Consider the following 19,948-nt stretch of genomic DNA (forward strand, 5'->3'; position numbering starts at 1 on the left):
AGAGTAGTTTGTACAGATATTTCCATACCTACAGGACATGGGATAAAGCTTAGTGTACTTTTTACAGAAATGTCCATACCTGCAGGACATGGGATATAGCTTAGTGTAGTTTGTACAGAAATCTCCATACCTGCAGGGTATGGAATATAGCTTAGTGTAGTTTGTGCAGAAATTTCCATACATACTGGGCATGGGATAAAGCTTAGTGTACTTTGTACAGAAATTTCCATACCTACAGGGCATGGGATAAAGCTTAGTGTACTTTGTACAGAAATGTCCATACCTGCAGGACGTGGTATATAGCTTAGTGTACTTTGTACAGAAATTTCCATACATACAGCGCATGGGATAAAGCTTAGTGTAGTTTGTACAGAAATTTCCATACATACAGGTCATGGGATATAGCTTAGTGAAGTTTGTGCAGAAATTTCCATACCAACAGTGCATGGGATAAAGCTTAGTTTAGCTTTCCAGAAATTTCCATACTTACAGGTCATGGAATATAACTTAGTGTAGTTTGTACAGAAATTTCCATACCTACAGGGCATGTGATATAGCTTAGAGTAGTTTGTACTGATATTTCCATACCTACAGGGCATGGGATAAAGCTTAGTGTACTTTGTACAGAAATTTCCATACCTGCAGGGCATGCGATAAAGCTTAGTGTAGTTTGTACAGAAATTTTCATGCCTACAGGGCATGGGATAAAGCTTAGTGTAGTTTGTACAGAAATTTCCATACCAACAGGACATGGGATATAACTTAGTGTAGTTTGTAGAGAAATCTCCATACCTACAGGTAATGGGATATAGGATCATAATTTGCATGCTGTATTTTCCCCATACTTTATGTAGTGTCATAACTTACATGCAGTATTTTCCCCATACTATATGCAGGGTCATAATTTACATGCTGTATTTTTCCTACACTTTATGTAGTAAACAGCACAAGTTTAAGCATTTTGTATTCATTGTAAACTAAACATCCTTAGTACATGCAGTAAATGTATTCTTATTTACTAAGTGCTGAACCTTTTGTGTGTTCTTTCAGCCAGCAAGCCAGGAGTGGGTGTTAGAGTGACCTGTGGGGAGAAAAGCACAGAGACAGCCAAGTTATGCACACCAATAATCTATCCCTTTGACACAGTAGGAGAAGTACCAACAAGAGAACAGGATGAACCAAGTATATTTTCATAGTAGTGGCATGCTTTTCTGTTGTTGCATATGTTTCATTCAGAAGGATAGCTAATGTAAAGCAGAAATTTCCAGCAGTATTTATTTTGTTTTAAAAGTCACAAAACATTTTTGGCATAAACATTTTGTAGAGATAAAGACGGTCATGCAGCATTACATAGTATACGAGCATTCAGTGATGATAAAGTTACAAAAACTTAATGATGCTAGAAACAGAAAACTTTCTAAATCTGACATTCTTGGACCCCATATTCTGTCCCTTTTATTGAGGTAGGCAGTATGCACAGTTTCATTTGTAATGAGTGTTTTTGTTTTTTATATAATCAAATTACACATGTATGTAGCCTGACAAATTGTTAAAGCTACATTAAAAATCAAAATCACAAACATACACATTCACACATGCTGCATGCAGTCTGTTGAGGAAGTTGATTGCAGAAAGAAGTTTTTCTGTTTTATAATTTAAAATACTCATTTGGTTTGTAATCCAAGCTCCCATTTGAACGCTTTCTATTTGTAAGTGTTTTGATTGTAAACTGGATAGCTGAGTTTGTTGAACTACAAGGTGAAAGTTGAAACTGATTTACATCTCCAAAGGGAGAGCAAATATTACTGCTATTACCACTTGATGGTCTTAAAATAGGTAATAGAAAAGAGTGAGAATCAACAAGCTTTGTAAATTTCAACAAATAATTTTTTCCCTAAAATGTAAAAATGAAACATGTAAAAACAACTTATAGTATTGTGAATTAAATCCCAAAATAATCCTCAAATTTCAAAACCAAGTCCTAATGATGAAAGTTCTGAATAAACTTTAGTGATATTCAAAAATAAATAATCCAACACTGGAAGTGTTGATGTTCCTGTTGTGGCCCATGTCGTGGTGATGTGCTGACATTCTTTCATTGAATCACAATAATACAATCCAAGAATATATCCTTATTTGAATTTCACTATGAATCCAAATCTCTATTCCAAGAATGTTATTTTTGAGCACTTTCTATTGCCAGAGAAGAATCACTTGAATTAAATAATTTGAATAAATAAATTCCAGCCGAAATGAAATACCGGACACAACAATGATTCTGCCTGAAGATCTTCTTGCACAATAAATCATTTCCAGAAGACAAGATTATATATTCTTCTGCTTGACCTCAGGTCACAGTTAACATTTTCTAAAAATAACTATTACCTAATGGAAGATTTCATTCCACAAGGTTTCTAATGTTTACAGGATAAAATCTTTGTTATTATTAGAAAGTCTATTGCTAAAATTATAATAAAGAACATAGTAAACGCAATGTCCTTGACTAATGCCAAGATAATAATCCAAATAGTTAACCCATACTCAACAGAGAACAATTTAGCTATGTATTAGTTGTTTACAGAAGTTTAAAAAAAATAATCAATGATTCAGGTCAGGTAGAAAATGAACTTGATTCTGGACAAGGTCGAATCCAAAATACAATTATCCATAGCATATAATGAAATAGAGCAACAAAAAAAAACTAACTTACAAACAACGCATATTAAATAGACATAAAACTTGTATGTTGCATGCTTACGTTAAAAACGTTCATTAACATTGCCTAAGGTAACTTGTATAGCATCTGTTGGCATGTATTCTTGCCCCATTTTAGCTTCGAGAGGGCTATTGTACTACCCCTGACATCAACACCATCATCAGATTGTGCACAAATTAAAGCACGAACATGTACAGTGTTACTGCATTTAAACTGTTCTATCTTCCTAGGTTTGGACAAGGGTGCTAAGTTTTGTAATTAGAAAATATGTTTGTGTCTCTGTTATCAGCATTTAATCAAAACAATTTTGCAAGATGGAGCAACCTAATATACAAAATGAGGTGCTTTGGTGTGACGCAGACTTTCATGCAGGCAAAAAACAAGTTAGTACATATATACTGTATACAATAGAAATGATACCTATTGCTACAGTGGCAACAATTTAAAATAGAATGGAGATGAAACCCTGATGACAAAATTCTGAGAATCTTTAAAATGTCCTGTAAGTGAAGTTCAGAGTTTTTAGAAAATCCATTTCCTTACATGACAAACATTTCGCTATAATGAAGCCTGAATAAATGTGCTGTTCCCTAGAAATTTGACGGATTATAGTTGGATGGTATTTAAGATGTCAGCAATTGGACTAACATTTAATTTTTTATTTCATTATTATAACTAATATTAATATTTTCATTATTATTATTAGTTTAATAAATTTCTTTGTTTTAAAAATCAGATTACAATTTTTTATTTTAAAGTTATAATCACATAAGCAATTATTTTAAAATATTTCTATTTTATTTCTTATTCTTCAAAAATTTTATTTTGTTTTTATTTTAATTAATACTTTGATTCCACATTAATAGCTCTTTCTGTCTTCAGTAATAACAACAATGGGGCCCAGAGTGGCCGAGTGATCTAAAGCACTCTCCATTACGGATCACTGCCATCTCACCTCTGTCTGCATGGGTTTGAGTCTAGGATTCGGCCAATGTGGGTATGTGAGAAAGCTTGCCAGTAGCTTCTCATGGGTAGGTGGTTCTTTCTGGGGTTTTCCTGGGTTCTTCCTCCACCGATAATACTGGCCGCCATGAATAGCCTATTGTGTGCTGGAAAATGGCATTAAACCCTACAACAACAACAATAATAATAATATTAATAAAAACAATAATGACATCTAAATTACATTTGGCAAATGTTAGTCAAATTCCTGAAATAGTAATATTGCCAAAATATGAATTTTAAAAAAATGAGGATAAAATTTTTTTTGTTTGGATGGCATTGTGGAATGTTGGCATATAAGAAATGAGTTTAAAAAATCCAAACATGGCTTACAGAACATACTGTAAAATTCGAAAACTTTTATCAACATGGTTTCATTCCATTTTAAAAAAAAGTATAATGTATTATGACTGAATTGGTTTTTTACATGGGTGATTTCTTTTTATTTTATTTCAACTGGCCATTGTAGCAATAGGTATCTTGCATGTTCTACAAGGTATTAAGTAGATTGGTATTTTTTACCTGGCTGATACTCCATGTCACATTTGGCTGCTCAGTCTTAAAAAAAATAACATGGACTCAACATTGTACCTTCTGCTGACAAACTTTATTGTTCACAATTGCAGAAGTTTGCACTGTTGGAAGAATGGTATGGCTTGAAATATGTTAGGTATATAGGGATTAAATAGTTCAGAGATAAATTATTGATCCACATTTCTTGCTTTACTGACTTTAGTTAAATCTTGAGTGTTGTTCATGCCTGGATCACAAAGCAAGATTCTTGTATGGGTCTCTACTAGTGTCACACCCTTTCAACAAAAGAAAGTTTTTCTCTGTCAGATACTTTCCCAATCACATTAGGAATTAGTCTCTGCTACCTCTGAATCTGTGCCCCCTCCCAATGAAAAAATATCTTTCCAACTATATGTATTATAATTATTGGGAAGTTAATCTTACAGGTTAACTCCCCTGTCCCCACAAGGTCGCCACCAGTATCTTGGATGAACTGTTGGAACTTGAACTTGCAACTGTGGACAGTGCCTTCAAGAATCCATTGAAATTTATATATAATTTTGACCATAATTTTATTTTCACTGGTATATTAAGTTAAAACATTATACATTGTGTATATCCATTGTTCCCTATGAATTTCTTTGTGTTTTTGCAACAAAAAATTACCAGTCATTATGATCCATATAATATCATAAAATGCAAATGTTTTGAGCTGTTATTTAACGGTTTATGATGCACTTCTTTGATTGCCTCAATAACATGAGTTCACCTATTTCAACAATTTGTATATTTGTTGTATGCACTTGTTTGTTTCTTTCTTCTCTCTTTAATTACAGAGATGTCAGTCAAGTTCAGTAAGTGCAGACATTTCATTGTTGTGGAGAACAACCATGGGACATGCCTAACCTGCACAAAATGCTCATCTTGACACACATGTAGTGTATATGCAATATGGATAGAATGCATCTTATCCAGCATCTTAAAAAAGCAACTGAATAGCTGCAAAGAAAATGTATGCTCCAAATCTTTTGACCATGAACTTATAAGTATTCATCCAAATTTTGAATCTTCGATCAGCTTTTTGGAGAAGTCGAGATGCTACCCTCCATGAAGATACCGAAAACAACAACTATCACTTCAGGTCCAGTCAATGCCATGCCAAACAATTCCAATAAAAGTTTGGTATCACATATGATACACCTTTCACCGCCTTGATATTTATGTCAGTGAGAGTTCTGTTAACTCCTTGGCTTGTTCACTGCAGCAGCAGACCTGTTAAACATCTGCCACCTTTACAGGCACCTTCTGCGGATATCCTTTTGGTGCTCAGTCTCAAGTCATTTAGATGACCTTATTATTGCAACTGCTCTGGTGGCCTATTTGTTAGAGCATCCACCTTGGATGTGGGAGGTCAAGGGTTTGAACTCCGGCCAAGTCATACCAAATGCTTATAAAAATGGTATTATAAGCTTCCTCGCTAAGTGCTTAGCATTAAGAGTTTTGTGTTAGGACTGATCTACCTGGTGTCAGGATAACGTGACTGGGTGGGACATCATGCTATCTGTCTGTGGCATGATGCCCTAATGCTAGACATCACTAGAAACTGCCACACTGCAGACATTGTAGTGATATGACTGATTTTTTTTAAAGCTATGTTAAAAATCCAAAATCACACACATGCAGAGATGACCTTATTGTGTTCTGGATAAATTTTTTTAACACTTCTACTCCGAAAGGCAAAACAGGGACTGGCTAGTAGTGGGTATACCCTTAGAAGCCCCACAACTAGAAAACAAAATCAGCTCCAATGGCAATTTGTTGGATTGGTGAGCACACTTTATGACAAACACCTGCAAGGGATGCTACAAGAGAATGCTTTTTACATGTCTTGTGAAAATAAAGACCATTCCTAATGTCTCCCACACTTGGGTAGAATGCATTCAAAAGAAGACAGTTCTTATAACAATTTAGTCATGGTGATCTACCTTGTCAATCATGATGAGACAAACTCAGCAGACCTGTAAATCATGGTATGAGAGTACCTTCCTTGATGGGTCCAATATTACATATATAAATATACAAGTCTGACACATCCTAGACAGCTCTGTGCCTTGGCAAACTCATGATCTAGGAGAGGTTCATATCAAGTTCCTTGATCTCTGACATCATGGACAAAACAATATTGGCCACAATATCCAGACCCCACTAGCTGACCTTGTTCCCAAATTTGAACTTCTTCTGGCTCTTGACATGGCTCATTTAAGTTTGAGCCCCTGTCTTCCACCTCACTGAAGCAGTTATCATACATGACTTCCTGATGGCACTAGCCCAATCTTGCAGGGTGAGTGAGCTGCACGTGCTTTCTGTGGATCTCAACTACATGCTTTCCTGTTCTGCTCATTTATTCATTAAGACCGCAACAGTGGTTATCTTTAAAAACTTGTCACTACCCCTGATTGGAGGGTCATATGAACATGGGAATTTGTGCTAAAAGACCTTGTGGTGATGTGTAGTTAATCCCAAGGGAAAATGGTGTCAGTCAGTACTCATTATGGCTTGTTATCACTATGCCTCATGAACGGAAAGTCATGTTGACATGAGGTTTTCAGCAGAAGACTTCTTATGGTCTCTAATGTGGCCACCACAGCAACCTGAAAAAGACTTCTTATAATGTCCAGTTGGTACTAAATGAAAATAGTACCAGTCTTCTCCAAATATAGTCACCATGGTTGCTGTTTATAAAATCTTCTCAATTTTGCTTCTGAGTGGTAAGTCATTCTGACATGAGGTTTTTACCAGAAGACTTATTATGGTGTATAGTGGTCCTGATGCCTGTCTGACATTCATTATGAGCACAGTTGTAATCATCTTTAAAATCTTTTCAGACATTAGAGCATCAGCCCCTTTGAGGGACTTTTGTTTTATCAAAGTATCAGTTATTGATATTTTGTTTTCTGTCCATAGTCAATTTCCATATTTGGTAAACACAAGTTTGACTGAATTTTTTATTTCAGTTTCTTCATATCATGCCTTTATTCCTCCATTCATTCCTTTATATACAAGTCAGTTTCTTCTTTGCAAATGTTCTCTGATCACATTAACATTAGGAATATAAGCCCTACTACCTCCTGAATCCAGCCCTCCTAAAGATGAAAATTTGTCCCTGCTCTCAAATTACATATATATATGATGAGACGTTCACTTGGCTGCCCAAAATAAAAGTGGATAATTGTGCTATTTTCATTTCATCCATTGAGTATTGAGGATTTTGTTATTTTCTGATGTATTAGGTATTATTCTACAGGAGGTATACATTATTTTGTTAACTTTTGACCATATTTATTTGGTTTGTTCTCACTTATATGGACTTTATTTCTGCATTTTCTGACTGCATGTCTCAACATAGCTACATTGTATTAGAATGTGTTGAAGTTCATGTTCACACACCATTTTTCACCCCTGGTTTAGGGGTGTCTATGACGTTTTTAATGCAGTTAGATATGCGTTTCTTTTTAATTTGTCATTTCTTTCTGACTTTGTTATTTCAGAATCAGCTATAATAAGTATTCTAAATACAGCAATGCAAGCCAGCAAGAAATCTCATGACTGGTGCTGTACATTGTTGACTACATGCAGCAGATGGGCCAATTAGTTAGAGAAAACATGTGAGAAAATACATGGTCGACAGTTCTAAGGAAAACTGCAAGAAACAGGGAGTGATATTGGAAATCAAAGGACCAGAAGTAAAGGTTTTTTTTGCCATTCTTGTTGGGGACACTGTTACATATGGAGAATTTCAGTACTTTGGGGTAGTTTCCACCCAATTCAAGGCAGTCCAACTTTGACTTACTTCGGATTAAATCCCTCACCTTGTTTCTTATGTGGAATCTTCCTGGGTTCTGACTTGTCTGAATTCAGACAAGACTGAGCCTTTAGCCAGGACTTCATTGAAGCTCCTTTCATATAAAACCTATTTCCTGATAGCATTAGGTTCAGCATGCCCTCTCTGTTGACCCAGCTTACCTTCAGTTTCTATCAGATGGCTTGGCAGTCCTTGTGATGCAACCTGGTTTCATCACCAAGAACAGGTTAACAACAGTGGGCAATCAAAAAGTCATCATACATCCTCCCTCTTGTATTGACACATCTCAAGATACTTTTAAACAGGATCTGATATGTGCATTCAGACTTTATTTAAAGTGGACTGAGCCAGATCATGGAGCTTGCAGATGCTTCTTTCTTCCAATTAAACCTGGGATGGAGGACATAACCTATGGAACCTTCTCAACGAGGCTGAAGTGGGTAATACATACTGCATATTCTGACATGTTGCCAAAACAGAGTTGGCTCATGAAGAGCTCATGAAAATCTCTGCTCATGAAATAAGAGCAATCTCTTTGAGCCTTGCTTTTGACTGTAATGTCTCTATCAAAGATATCAGTGAGGCAGTCGGTTGTCATGCACAGCCAGTCTTCTCAAGTTTTTGTCTTTGAGACTTGACTCCACAACACACTCTGGATCTGGTAGGTCCATTCCCAGTCACACAAGTGGCAACCAGACCCAATTGACATCAGTACAACCTCTGGATGAGCACCCAGCACAGCTTTTGCTGGATTCACCCAGATATTTTATGTGGTAAGAAGTTTTAATTATTTCTTCTTTCCAGATGTAGACCACATCACCTCTGGTTATAATGCTTGTAATTTATAGAGTTAATGTTCTGTGGGGAATCCTATATTCTCCCTTAAGAGATTACCTGTGGTTTAGGTTGGATGCACAACATTCCCTCCACCTATTATCTATTCTCCAAACATTAGTGAGATCGAGGAATGTATTTGAAGGAGAAAGCTAATTTTTTGTTAATTATGTTTCTCTTAGAATACATACTTGATCACATTATTTTAAAATCTTCCCATTCTCCTGGCAATGTGAGCATCCTGTTACATGATGTTCTGCTGAGTATAAAATAGTGCCACCTGTAGGCAGCATATGGGAGGTAATGTGCAAGAGTTGTTGTCCTTTAAATATTATAGACAATAAAGATGAATTATCTTCTTTGGAACGACTGGATTTGGGATGTAATAGGGCATATATTGCTATTAAAATGATCTGGTAAGAATTCTAGGAGGAACATAATTTGCTAAAAAAATTGCTTCTTTTTTTAGATTGATTTGTCTTTATATTTTTTGTGATTTTTTAAATATTTTTTTGTCTAGTAAACTTTTTTGTTTGTTTCTCTGCACAACTGATTTACTGATTTGTTAATTACTTGGTTTCAGATGTGATAAACCTGGGTCCAGGAGATTTCCAGAATGATTCAAGAAATAATGTAGGAGGAAGCAGTAATTCAGCAGCGGCAGGTAAGATTATTATGCTAAGCATGATATGGACAGAGTTAATTTAAATAAAGTCTGATGATTGATCTGACTAAACTCCAAAACATTTAAGCTGATACTTACATATTATTTTCACTTTGTAATGAAAAACAGTGTCAGACAGGATCATTCAAGCATAAGTAATCTTTTAGTAAAATTATTCACGAACAACTATTCACGAGTAATCCCCTTTTGAAACATTCTGGTATAAATCTTCTTGAGTAATCTCCATTTTAGAAATTCTGTAAGTCTTCTTGAGTAATGACCTTTTAAGAATTGTGGTATAAATCTTCTTGATTAATCCCCATTTAAGAATTTCTGGATAACTCTTCAGTAGTTTTTAAAAAAATAAAATTTTGGTATAAGCTACATACTCATAATCCAGCTCTCCTAGGTTAAAAACTGTTAGCTAAAATGCTAAATGTTATCTGCCCACCTATGTGTTGGTCAGGCAGAGTGATCACCCCTTGGTACGGGGATTGGCACCAAGTCCCATGAATATAACAGTTACTACTTCCACTCAGGTAGCATGCTTTCATCAAGAGGGACCTCACAAAAATCCTCTACCAAGTTTCTGGATGTCCTACACTCACAAGTTGGAAGAGTCTTCACTTCAAAGAGAAATACACTCATTGTATATTTCCAACTTTTCTTTCTTCCAGTGACAACAAAGTTATGCCTTTACATTAAATCACTTTGTCATCACTTGCTGCTATTTACATATATGCACCAGTAGCCTATACAACTTCACAATAGTTCTGGCTATAGTTTTAATTTATATGTGCATGTAAGTCTTAGTTGGCTGTAGAAAACTTAACATTTGTATAATTTCTGCTACAACCAGATACATATAGGTAAAGTTTTCTCTACCAATGCATTTAGTGTCTGATTTTCTTGCGCAGGCCATCATTAAGAACGTTCCTACAGGTAGTATTGTGAACTGATATTATATATTGATGCTTCATTGCCTTCATTAAGCCATCTGCTAGCACTTGATTAATTGCATAGAACCTGTTCTTACTGGGAAATTGTCTCATAACTGATATTGTAGCAACTACATTGTGTTGTGCTTCAGTAACTTTTTTATGTGCAGGTTTTTGTGTGTAATATAGCAAACTTGTTTAGATTACTGCATAGCTTCTTCTCTGGTTGGACAGGTACAGGTCAGTTTCCTATACATGGTTTACTCACTAGTGTCCAGCTCATGCAGTGTTGCTTTAGTGATTTTGATCTGTATAGGCATTTAAACAATTGGCCTTCATACGGGTAAGCTGATACTCGAATTGATTTTTTGCTTTCCAGTTGGTACATGTAAGTACTATGAGCAACACTCCAGTGCTTCTACCTGGACTGGCATTCAAATTCACATGCCAACAGGTCAGATTGTTTATTTAGTGACCACTTCTGATTATTAATACTGATGATATTTTTCTACCTGTACAGGTCATGTGCATCCCTCTACAGGTGTTTGTCATAGTGTTCACCCTGCATGGTTTCTTGCAAGTTCAAAGCATGACACTCACTTCACTAATGTATATAGGGTCTGCTCTATTTTGTTGTGCAGATTTAGATCATGGGCGAGACCTATCTGACAACCATTCAATGTATGTAATGTTCTCTGTCATTCCTGCAATACATGCTGGCCTTGCCTTATAGGAACAGAAGTCAGTCATAGCTTGGCACCATATTGTTCTTGAAGAGTGAGATGGAGAGCAGCAACAGGCATCAGTTACAGTCTCTCTTATCAGAATTATGGACTGGATTCATGGATCAAACATCCCATAACCTGTCCCAACCTCAAGATCTGGACCGCATCATGTCAGACAAGATGGCCATGTGTCTTTATGACCAGACTTGCTATATAACTGATCACAATGGATGATGACCACAATCTGTCATACAGTATCAGTGACTAGAAAAAAACCCATATCCGGTTCCACAACTCGCATAATGATGACAAGCTCTTCCTGAGCATGATGCCCAATTTTGTGCCATTATACCAACAAACCTATATCATGATTCCAGTTATACATGTATTAATCTAACCCACATAATGCTGCTAGGCACTTCCTGCAGACAACGACCAGTCTATACAGGCACTCTCATGGATCAGTCTAATCACATAGTGCTGCTAGGCACTTTCTACTTAAGACATTCAGTTTATATAGACATCCTCATGGATCAATCTTACCAATGCTAGTACCTCAAAACACTTCTGGCATCTGTGTCCATCTTCAAGGGATGTCTTTTCACTTACCCACAGGTCTCTGCCTCACAAGAGTTTCTACTTATTGACGCGTTAGAAATCACAGGATCTGTCTCATAAGTGTCGTAAGTCTAGTGGACTGTCATCATCAACATTCTTATCCAACTACTTCACAGGTAGTGCAGGAGACATTGACTTCACTTCCTCAATCTATAGACAATGAAATGGTCATTCCAGATCCCTCATCATTATTAGATCCAACTTCAATGAGTTCTGTCCTCGTTTTTTAACATCACAAGCCAGGTCCACTGTTCTGACTCCTAGTGAGAATAATCTTTTGAAAAATCTACTTTCAGTAGCTTCCACAATGTGAATAGGTTTTGACATTTCAGGACTGAGTACATTGTCAATTACTAGTTCCAAGTATCTTTGGGTGAATTGTATGTTATATCACAAATGCCTCCTGTTTTCCATTTGAATACTCATGAGTTGATTCACGATTTTGTGACTGTGGATCAACCTAGTTTCCAATATTTTCATGATCCTGAATATGTGGACCATACTTTATATCCGTCCAACATGAATCTCAACAGAATAAATTGGTACATATTCATAGAAGGGTCCACTTAATGACATAGAGGTGCAACATCCTATTGCCATAATATCAACTATGAACTTAATCAAAATGGAAGAGATTCAGTGTTCTCTATCAGCTCCTTACAGATCTGTCTTGGCCCAAGATATGCTCACAACCACCATAATCTATTCTCTTATGTTATTAATCAAGTTGATGGAATTCACTATAAAACACTATCACCTCTTAATCCCAGTTATAGTAGAGGGATTTACAATGCAACTAACAAGCTCATAGGGACATCCATAGGGTGCATGCCACTGAGAAACAATCTTAAAACTCTTGAACAAAGTTGAAGAGTCACAGGGAGGTCCATCATTTCCACTATCGTTCCTAGGAGACCATCCCTTTCTCAATGTCATACATACAGGCCCCACTTACTACTCTTATCTCAGATTCCTGGTGGATGAAGACTTCAGTCTTTCATGCTTGAATGGGGAAGACTTACCATGATGACATGTGGATCCAACTCTGTATCACATTCAGCCCATGTACTAAGCTTTTGGCCTTAGCTCTTTCAGCAACAACACACCACTTATCATTTAATCCTCAACATAAGAACATTCAGTCAACTCTATTATGCTCTTGGGTCTTTGATGAAATATAACACCAGGTCATAATGCTGTCAATTGTGTAGACTGCGCAGTCATTGTGGACTTGCAAGAGACGTGATTTCATGCCCCATTCAAATGGCTTATGATATGTGGTCAGTGGGATTGACTTATGATGAACATTAGTTACAATGTGGAATGCCATTAGTCTCAATCTTTGTCAAACCAATCATGGGCCCAAGGGCTGGGCTAATTGATGCTTCCTATACATTGGAATGGCTAATTGTATCCACATCCAAACACCTTGGAATCTGAACATTATACAGGAATCAAAAGTATCCAAGTGTCCCTTCATCCTGATTACTTTGCTAAAATAGGGAATATAGGACCAACCAATTATATTAAGGCAATGGAATATAAACACAGTGGTTCACTAGTTGAAGTGCTCTCAAGAGCTTAATTTGTTCACCTATCATACAAGTCCTGCCTCCTCTCTACTTTGGCAGCTGGCAGGCAAAATCAGCAATACACTTCTTGGTGGACCTATCTACTTACAGTTTCAACATGATGGATCAATATTGCATATAAAAACCCCACTTGCAAAGGCATAATTGACTCACCTTTTATGTAAGACCTGCTTCCTCATCTGCATCAACAACGGCAAGCAGAATCAGTGTAATACATGCTTTATCAAGGGACCCAGATTATGTGCAGTTCTCTCAACATGGGTCAGTTTAACTCATGACAATATCCTCTTTCATTGCCAAGAACAGGATCCCATCCATGGGTAACCAGACACTTGTAATAAAATCACTGACTACTCTGGACACTTCAACTCAAGACCATCTACAAGATCCAGTACGAGTTTTGAATTGGTATTTTCAATAACAAAGCCACTGCATTGAGAAAGATCAAGCTTAATTCTACCTCTCAAATAGGGACATTACTGTATAACAGCACAGACACTTTTATCCTAGACTGAGTGGATTATTTGCTCTGCATATCAAGAAATAACTCCAGCATTTTAGCTCACGAGGTTAGAGCAGTTTCTGAAGCATAGCCTTGGATTGGAACTGTTCTGTGACATTATCCATGCTGTGTGATTGAGATCAGACTCCACATTCTCCACTTATTTACCTCCATGGCACAAGAAGTCACCTTTCCAAGTCCTGCTGGATTTGCGGGAGGGAAAGTTTTCCCCTTAAGAAGCAACTCCCCGACAGATAGAGCCTTCTCTAGTCCATTTACCTAGAAACTGACTCACATACCTTTGGGGACAGGAGATAGCATCTCTGCAGTGTGGGGATGTACCTCCCACAACATCTTACTTATCCTACAAAATTATTATGATTGGGTAACATATTTAAAGAAAAACCAGCTAGGTCGGCAGATAACGTTTAACTTTATAGCAAATGTTTTTTGCCCTGGGAGTGCTGGATTTGCAAGATAGTAGCAGATCCCCTAAGGTATTTTGATTGGGTAAGTATTTACAAAGAAACATTTTTTAATAGAAAAAATTAGTTTCCTGAGTAGTCCCCTTTTAAGAATTTCTGGTATAAATTTTGAGTAATCCCCTTTTAAGAATTTCTGGTATAAATCTTCTTGAGTAATCTCCTTTTAAGAATTTCTGGTATAAATCCTCTTGAGTAATCCCCATTTAAGAAATTCTTTTGTAAGTCTTCTTTTGTAGTCCCCTTTTGAGAAATTCTGGTATAGGTCTTTTTCTTATGTCATTTTGAAAATCATCATGAAACCCATTCAGATTCTTCCTTATAGCGTTTCCGTATCAGATTTAAGGCATATCTGCACTAGGAGATCAAACTGAAGTTGTAGAGCAACCACCTTGGATGTGGGAGGTCGTGGGCTTGAACCCCGGCTGAGTCATACCAAAGACTTACAAAAATAGTACTAAAAGCTGCCTTGCTAGGCACTCAGCATTAAGAGATTAGTATATAGACTGGTTGGCTTGGTGTCATGATAATGTGACTGGGTGGGACATAATGCTACGTGTCTTCAGCATGATGCCCCAGTGCTAGACATCACTATAAACTGCCACACTGCAGACATCGTAGCGATATGACTGAAAAATGGTAAAAGCTGCGTTAAAATTCCAACTTACACACTCACTCAAATTAAAGTTGTTTGCTTTCTGTGTTTTGTTTATTTCTCCTAAGCCCCCATTTCCTGATATCTTCGAAAAAATCAGCCATGAGGTTTGTTTGAAATTTAAAGTCATGCGAGACCTTCAAGTGCCCTGATATCCCCAATTTTTTTAGAGTTGGGAACTTTCACAATGGGTCAGAGAGAAATACTAGAATGCACATACTTTGTTTTGAGATTTGTTTATTTCCAGACTTGGATTGTAATGTTGTTAGTGAAGACTGGCTTCATCAGTGGTCACCCTTTCATTTGTTGTGAAAATTTTTTTATAACCCATTGATTCTATGTGGATGAATAGCTTTGTCAAGAAATATTATTTTCAGCCACATTTTGCAGTGCTTTTTGTTCATGTTGTCTTCAGTTCACTCGCTTTCCAGCAGTTTTGGTCCAGGACCTTCTCTTGATTTTGAAATTTATGACATAAGATAAAAATGTACTGTAGGAATTCACCTTACAATTTATGACATAAGATAAAAATGTACTGTAGGAATTCACCTTACAATTTATGACATAAGATAAAAATGTACTGTAGGAATTCACCTTACAATTTATGACATAAGATAAAATTGTACTGTAGGAATTCACCTTACAATTTATGACATATGATAAAAATGTACTGTAGGAATTCACCTTACAGATTTTCATTAAGGAAAGTTTCAGAGATAAAAAGGGAGGGTAGAGGTGGTTACTTCTGTCCCAGAAACTAAAGGGAGGGTAGAGGTGGTTACTCATGTCCCAGAAACTAAAGGGAGGGTAGATGTGGTTACTCCTGTCCCAGAATCTAAAGGAAGGGTAGAGGTGTTTACTCCTGTCCCAGAAACTAAAGGGAGGGTAGAGGTGGTTACTCCTGTCCCAGAAACTAAAGGGAGGGTAGAGGTGGTTACTCCTGTCCCAGAAACTAAAAGGAGGGTAGAGGTGGTTACTCCTGTCCCAGAAACTAAAGGGAGGGTAGAGGTGGTTACTCCTGTCCCAGAAACTAAAAGGAGGGTAGAGGTGGTTACTCCTGTCCCAGAAACTAAAGGGAGGGTAGAGGTGTTTACTCCTCTCTCAGAAACTAAAGGTCTGAAATGAAAATTGAAAACTTTTTACTGCACATCTATGAATCGAAAACAAGTTTGTCATCAAGTATTTAATCATCACCATTATTGCTTTTTGAAAGGATTTTCATTACCATATAAATGCTCTTTCAACAATGGACCCTTATTTTTGATATATTTTTAATGTATTTCAAGACCTCAGCAACACCTGTGTGTGTCCCTTAAGAAACTACTTGCCATTTATATAAAAGCTTTCAAATTATTCTTATTTTGCAGACATGTTCATTAGATGGGCTGAAATGACCAGTTGCTGATACAACATGCTGGACATTTTACACAAGTGCCCATAAATTATCCCCTGACATTTTTGGGTCATTATGTCTTCTTTACTATTCAGTGATTATTCAGAAACTCTAAAATAATAAATAAAATAAAAAATACAAGATAATTGAAACATGAAAACCTCTCCTAATCTCCAGGATTTTCAGAAGCGGCCAGTCAGTTGAATGATTGCCCCAGGTTTATTACTGTAGCTTTGATAGGTCAGTCTTTTACACATTGTGATATGTCTTTGTTGTGATATGTCTTTGTATGGCAGCATGTCAGCAAAAGTCTGTTACACACTGTGACATGTCTTTGTATGGTGTCATGTCAGCATGTCTCTTACATACTGTGATGTGTCTTTCTTATGACAGTTAAAGTCTCTTAAACACTTTGATATGTCTGTATGGCATCATGTCAGCAAAAGTCTCTCACACACTGTGACATCTCTTTGTATGCCATTATGTCAGCAAAAGTCTTTTACACACTGTGACATGTCTTTGTATGGTGTCATGTCAGCATGTCTCTTACATGCTGTGATGTGGCTTTCTTATGTCAGTTAAAGTCTCTTAAACACTTTGATATGTCTTTATGGCATCATGTCAGCAAAAGTCTCTTACACACTGTGACATCTCTTTTTATGCCATTATGTCAGCAAAAGTCTCTTACACACTGTGACATCTCTTTGTATGGCATCATGTCAGCTGCAACACATGTAAGTGGCTTAGTTTAGTTTACTGCCTGTAAATGTTTACAAAATCACTAAGCACATAAACAAACATGTGGCTCTCAGTGATGAAGGAACTTCCATTCTAATTAAATTGATATATAATTTTTCAGGTAATTTCTTCTTCAAATACGTTACCCAATCATAATACCTTAGGAGAACTACTACTACCTCACATATCCAGCCCTCCCAGATACTACTTTTAGCTAATGGGAGCTAAAAGTTGTCTGCTGACCTATTTGGTGGTTGTGCAGAATGATCTCCCCTTATATATAAGACTTAGTGGCAACGTGTAAGGATATCTTAGTTATTACTTCTGCTTGTGCCAAGAAGCATGTTTTCATCACATGAGACCTTGCAAAAGCCAGAAGCTACGTGGAAGATATACCACTACAAGTTGGAGGAATTTTTCACTTCTAAGGAAAGTGTACTCCATCTATATTTCCAACTTTTTCTCTCTTTCTTTCACGACAAAGTTCTGTCAGTACAAGTTGCCAAACTTTTGTCGTCATCACATATTAGGTACTTGCATGTGGATCCTAAGTGACTTCACAGTCAGTTCATGCTATTTGTATTTATACGTGCAAGTCTCTAGTGCTCATATAACTCCTATATGCAGTTGGTCGAGTGGTCTAAAGCACTTTCCATTATGGATCACTGCCATCTCACCTCTTTCTGCGTGGGTTCGAGTCTCGGATTTGGCTAATGTGGGTGTGAGAAAGCTTGCCATTAGCTTTTTGTGGGTTGGTGGTTCTTTCCATGGTTTTCCTGGGTTCTTCCTCCACCATTAATACTGGCCGCCATGTATAGCCTAACGTGTGCTGAAAAATGGCATTAAACCCTACAACAACAACAACAGCTCCTATATATATGTAATTCCTTTACAAATGGGTACATATTGGCAAGTTTCTATCCAAGGCATGCATGTCTTATGCTCAGAAGAACTCCTTACATATGTTTGTTCTTTCTTGTAAATAAAGGTGAGATCTTTTACAACGGTATTTTTAGCCTTGGAACACCATGCTTCAATGATTCTACCTGTACATGCCATCCTTGACCTGACCTACAGCTAATAAGCATTGTAATTGAAATCGCCTGGCTTCACATTTTCCAGGTAACCATCATTTGGTGTAGCTGTGTGCCCACATGTTATTCAAACATCACATGTTTAGGCACACAGGTTTATAAGCAGGTGGTATTGTCATTAGATTTTACCTGTATGCTTCCTTGCTTTATTAGACGTATCAATTCTGGGTCACCCTTTTAATGATTTAGCTCTGCATGGACATTGCGTTTTAAGACAGGTGCAGGGCTACAGGTTTTTATGTTCTGTCTGTTTTGTCTTACAGACTAGAACTATGGGAAAAGTGTAAACAGCATACAGCTCAGACTAAAGACTTCACCAGTCTGCATGCTGATTTTGTCCTCAGTGTGAATCTTTATGGGAATAAGGGAGATAATTTTTTTCAACTTACCTTTTAGCCACAAAGTGCTGGACATGGACATGCTTAGAAACAGGTCAGGGACCCAAGTTACCACCACAGGACTCATCATTTTTGGAAGTCCCCATACCTTCCCTCCCTGGGATCCAACTTGATTTTTCCTACAGAATGGGACAGAGCTAACAAACAGCCAAGTTTCTTCTCATTCAGAAGACATGGTCAGGTTACATGGATCAAATATAATATAACCCGTCCCAACTGATGATCCTAACGATATCCTCCTCACACTGATGGCCTGTTAATGTTGCAACCAGCCTAGGCCATATACTAGAGATCATGAAGGGCCAAACATCAATATTACAGCTCAATCATTCCAGTATGTCGAACCCAACTTTTGCATGCATTATCAGGGATCAGTCTAACTCATACCACCTTGTGATACTCACTCAGCATGATACCATGAGTACATCCTCACACTTCAACAGAGAAGAGCCTCTTTACTCAGAGACTGTCTTGAAGTCACGGTTTCTAATTCAGGGCATTCGATGAGTTTAGTGAGCAACAGACCTCACCCCTCTTCGCCAGGTAAGTCTTATGCATTACAGGGGACTGTAGCCTCACTCCACACAACCAAGGTGATGTTGTTTGTTCTACCTGTACTGTCATCTATTCAACTCTATACGAAAGCACATTAAGATTCTGCCTCCTGAATTTCCATTGATGACATTTTTCCACCCCAGCCTCTGTTGATCTTAAGAGAAATGGAAGGTTCTGACTTTAGTTACATTTGGACTCCCACCAGCTTTTCATTTGGAAGCCAAGCATTGACAGTAATCTCACTGTGTTGGGGATAACATAGCTACACAACATACATATTGATCGGATGGCCTTTGTTGTCACTTCCCAGTTAGAACCATTACCATGACATCGTTGTTGGACTTTTGTTCTCTCAGGCTATCCTCCAACCGACGTAACATAGCTTATCTTGTCTCACTCAGAACACCTCAGAGTGTGCATGGGAGTCAGTCTGAAGCTAAGAGCATTACCTTTATCCTCTGCCTTCTGTTTAACATCCCGATGGATGATGTACGTTAACAAGCCATCAAGGAGACACACTTCCTTCTCTTTCACAACCACAGCATTTATACATCGATAATACAGGGAATCAACAAAAGGATCCAAGGGTCACTCATAGAACACTAACTTCTGAAAGCCATCCTATCAAAGCTCCAACAATTTCATAATTTCCATTTATCTATGCCCC

At 37.2% G+C, this 19,948-nt stretch overlaps 1 protein-coding gene across 1 annotated transcript in view; it reads left to right on the forward strand.

Moving 5' to 3' along the window:
- Positions 1 to 19,948, forward strand: part of LOC149802489 (uncharacterized) — a 55,949-nt gene that overhangs the window by 15,381 nt on the left and 20,620 nt on the right. Inside the window, exons 4-5 of the mRNA XM_089951727.1 lie at positions 1,051 to 1,182; positions 9,511 to 9,591. Coding sequence (XP_089807853.1) covers positions 1,051 to 1,182; positions 9,511 to 9,591 — 213 coding nt within the window. The remainder of the gene's footprint in view (positions 1 to 1,050; positions 1,183 to 9,510; positions 9,592 to 19,948) is intronic.

The sequence above is a fragment of the Sinohyriopsis cumingii genome, chromosome 3 (genome assembly GCF_028554795.1).
Source record: "Sinohyriopsis cumingii isolate HCF-2022 chromosome 3, ASM2855479v2, whole genome shotgun sequence".
In the NCBI taxonomy this organism is placed as follows: domain Eukaryota; kingdom Metazoa; phylum Mollusca; class Bivalvia; order Unionida; family Unionidae; genus Sinohyriopsis; species Sinohyriopsis cumingii.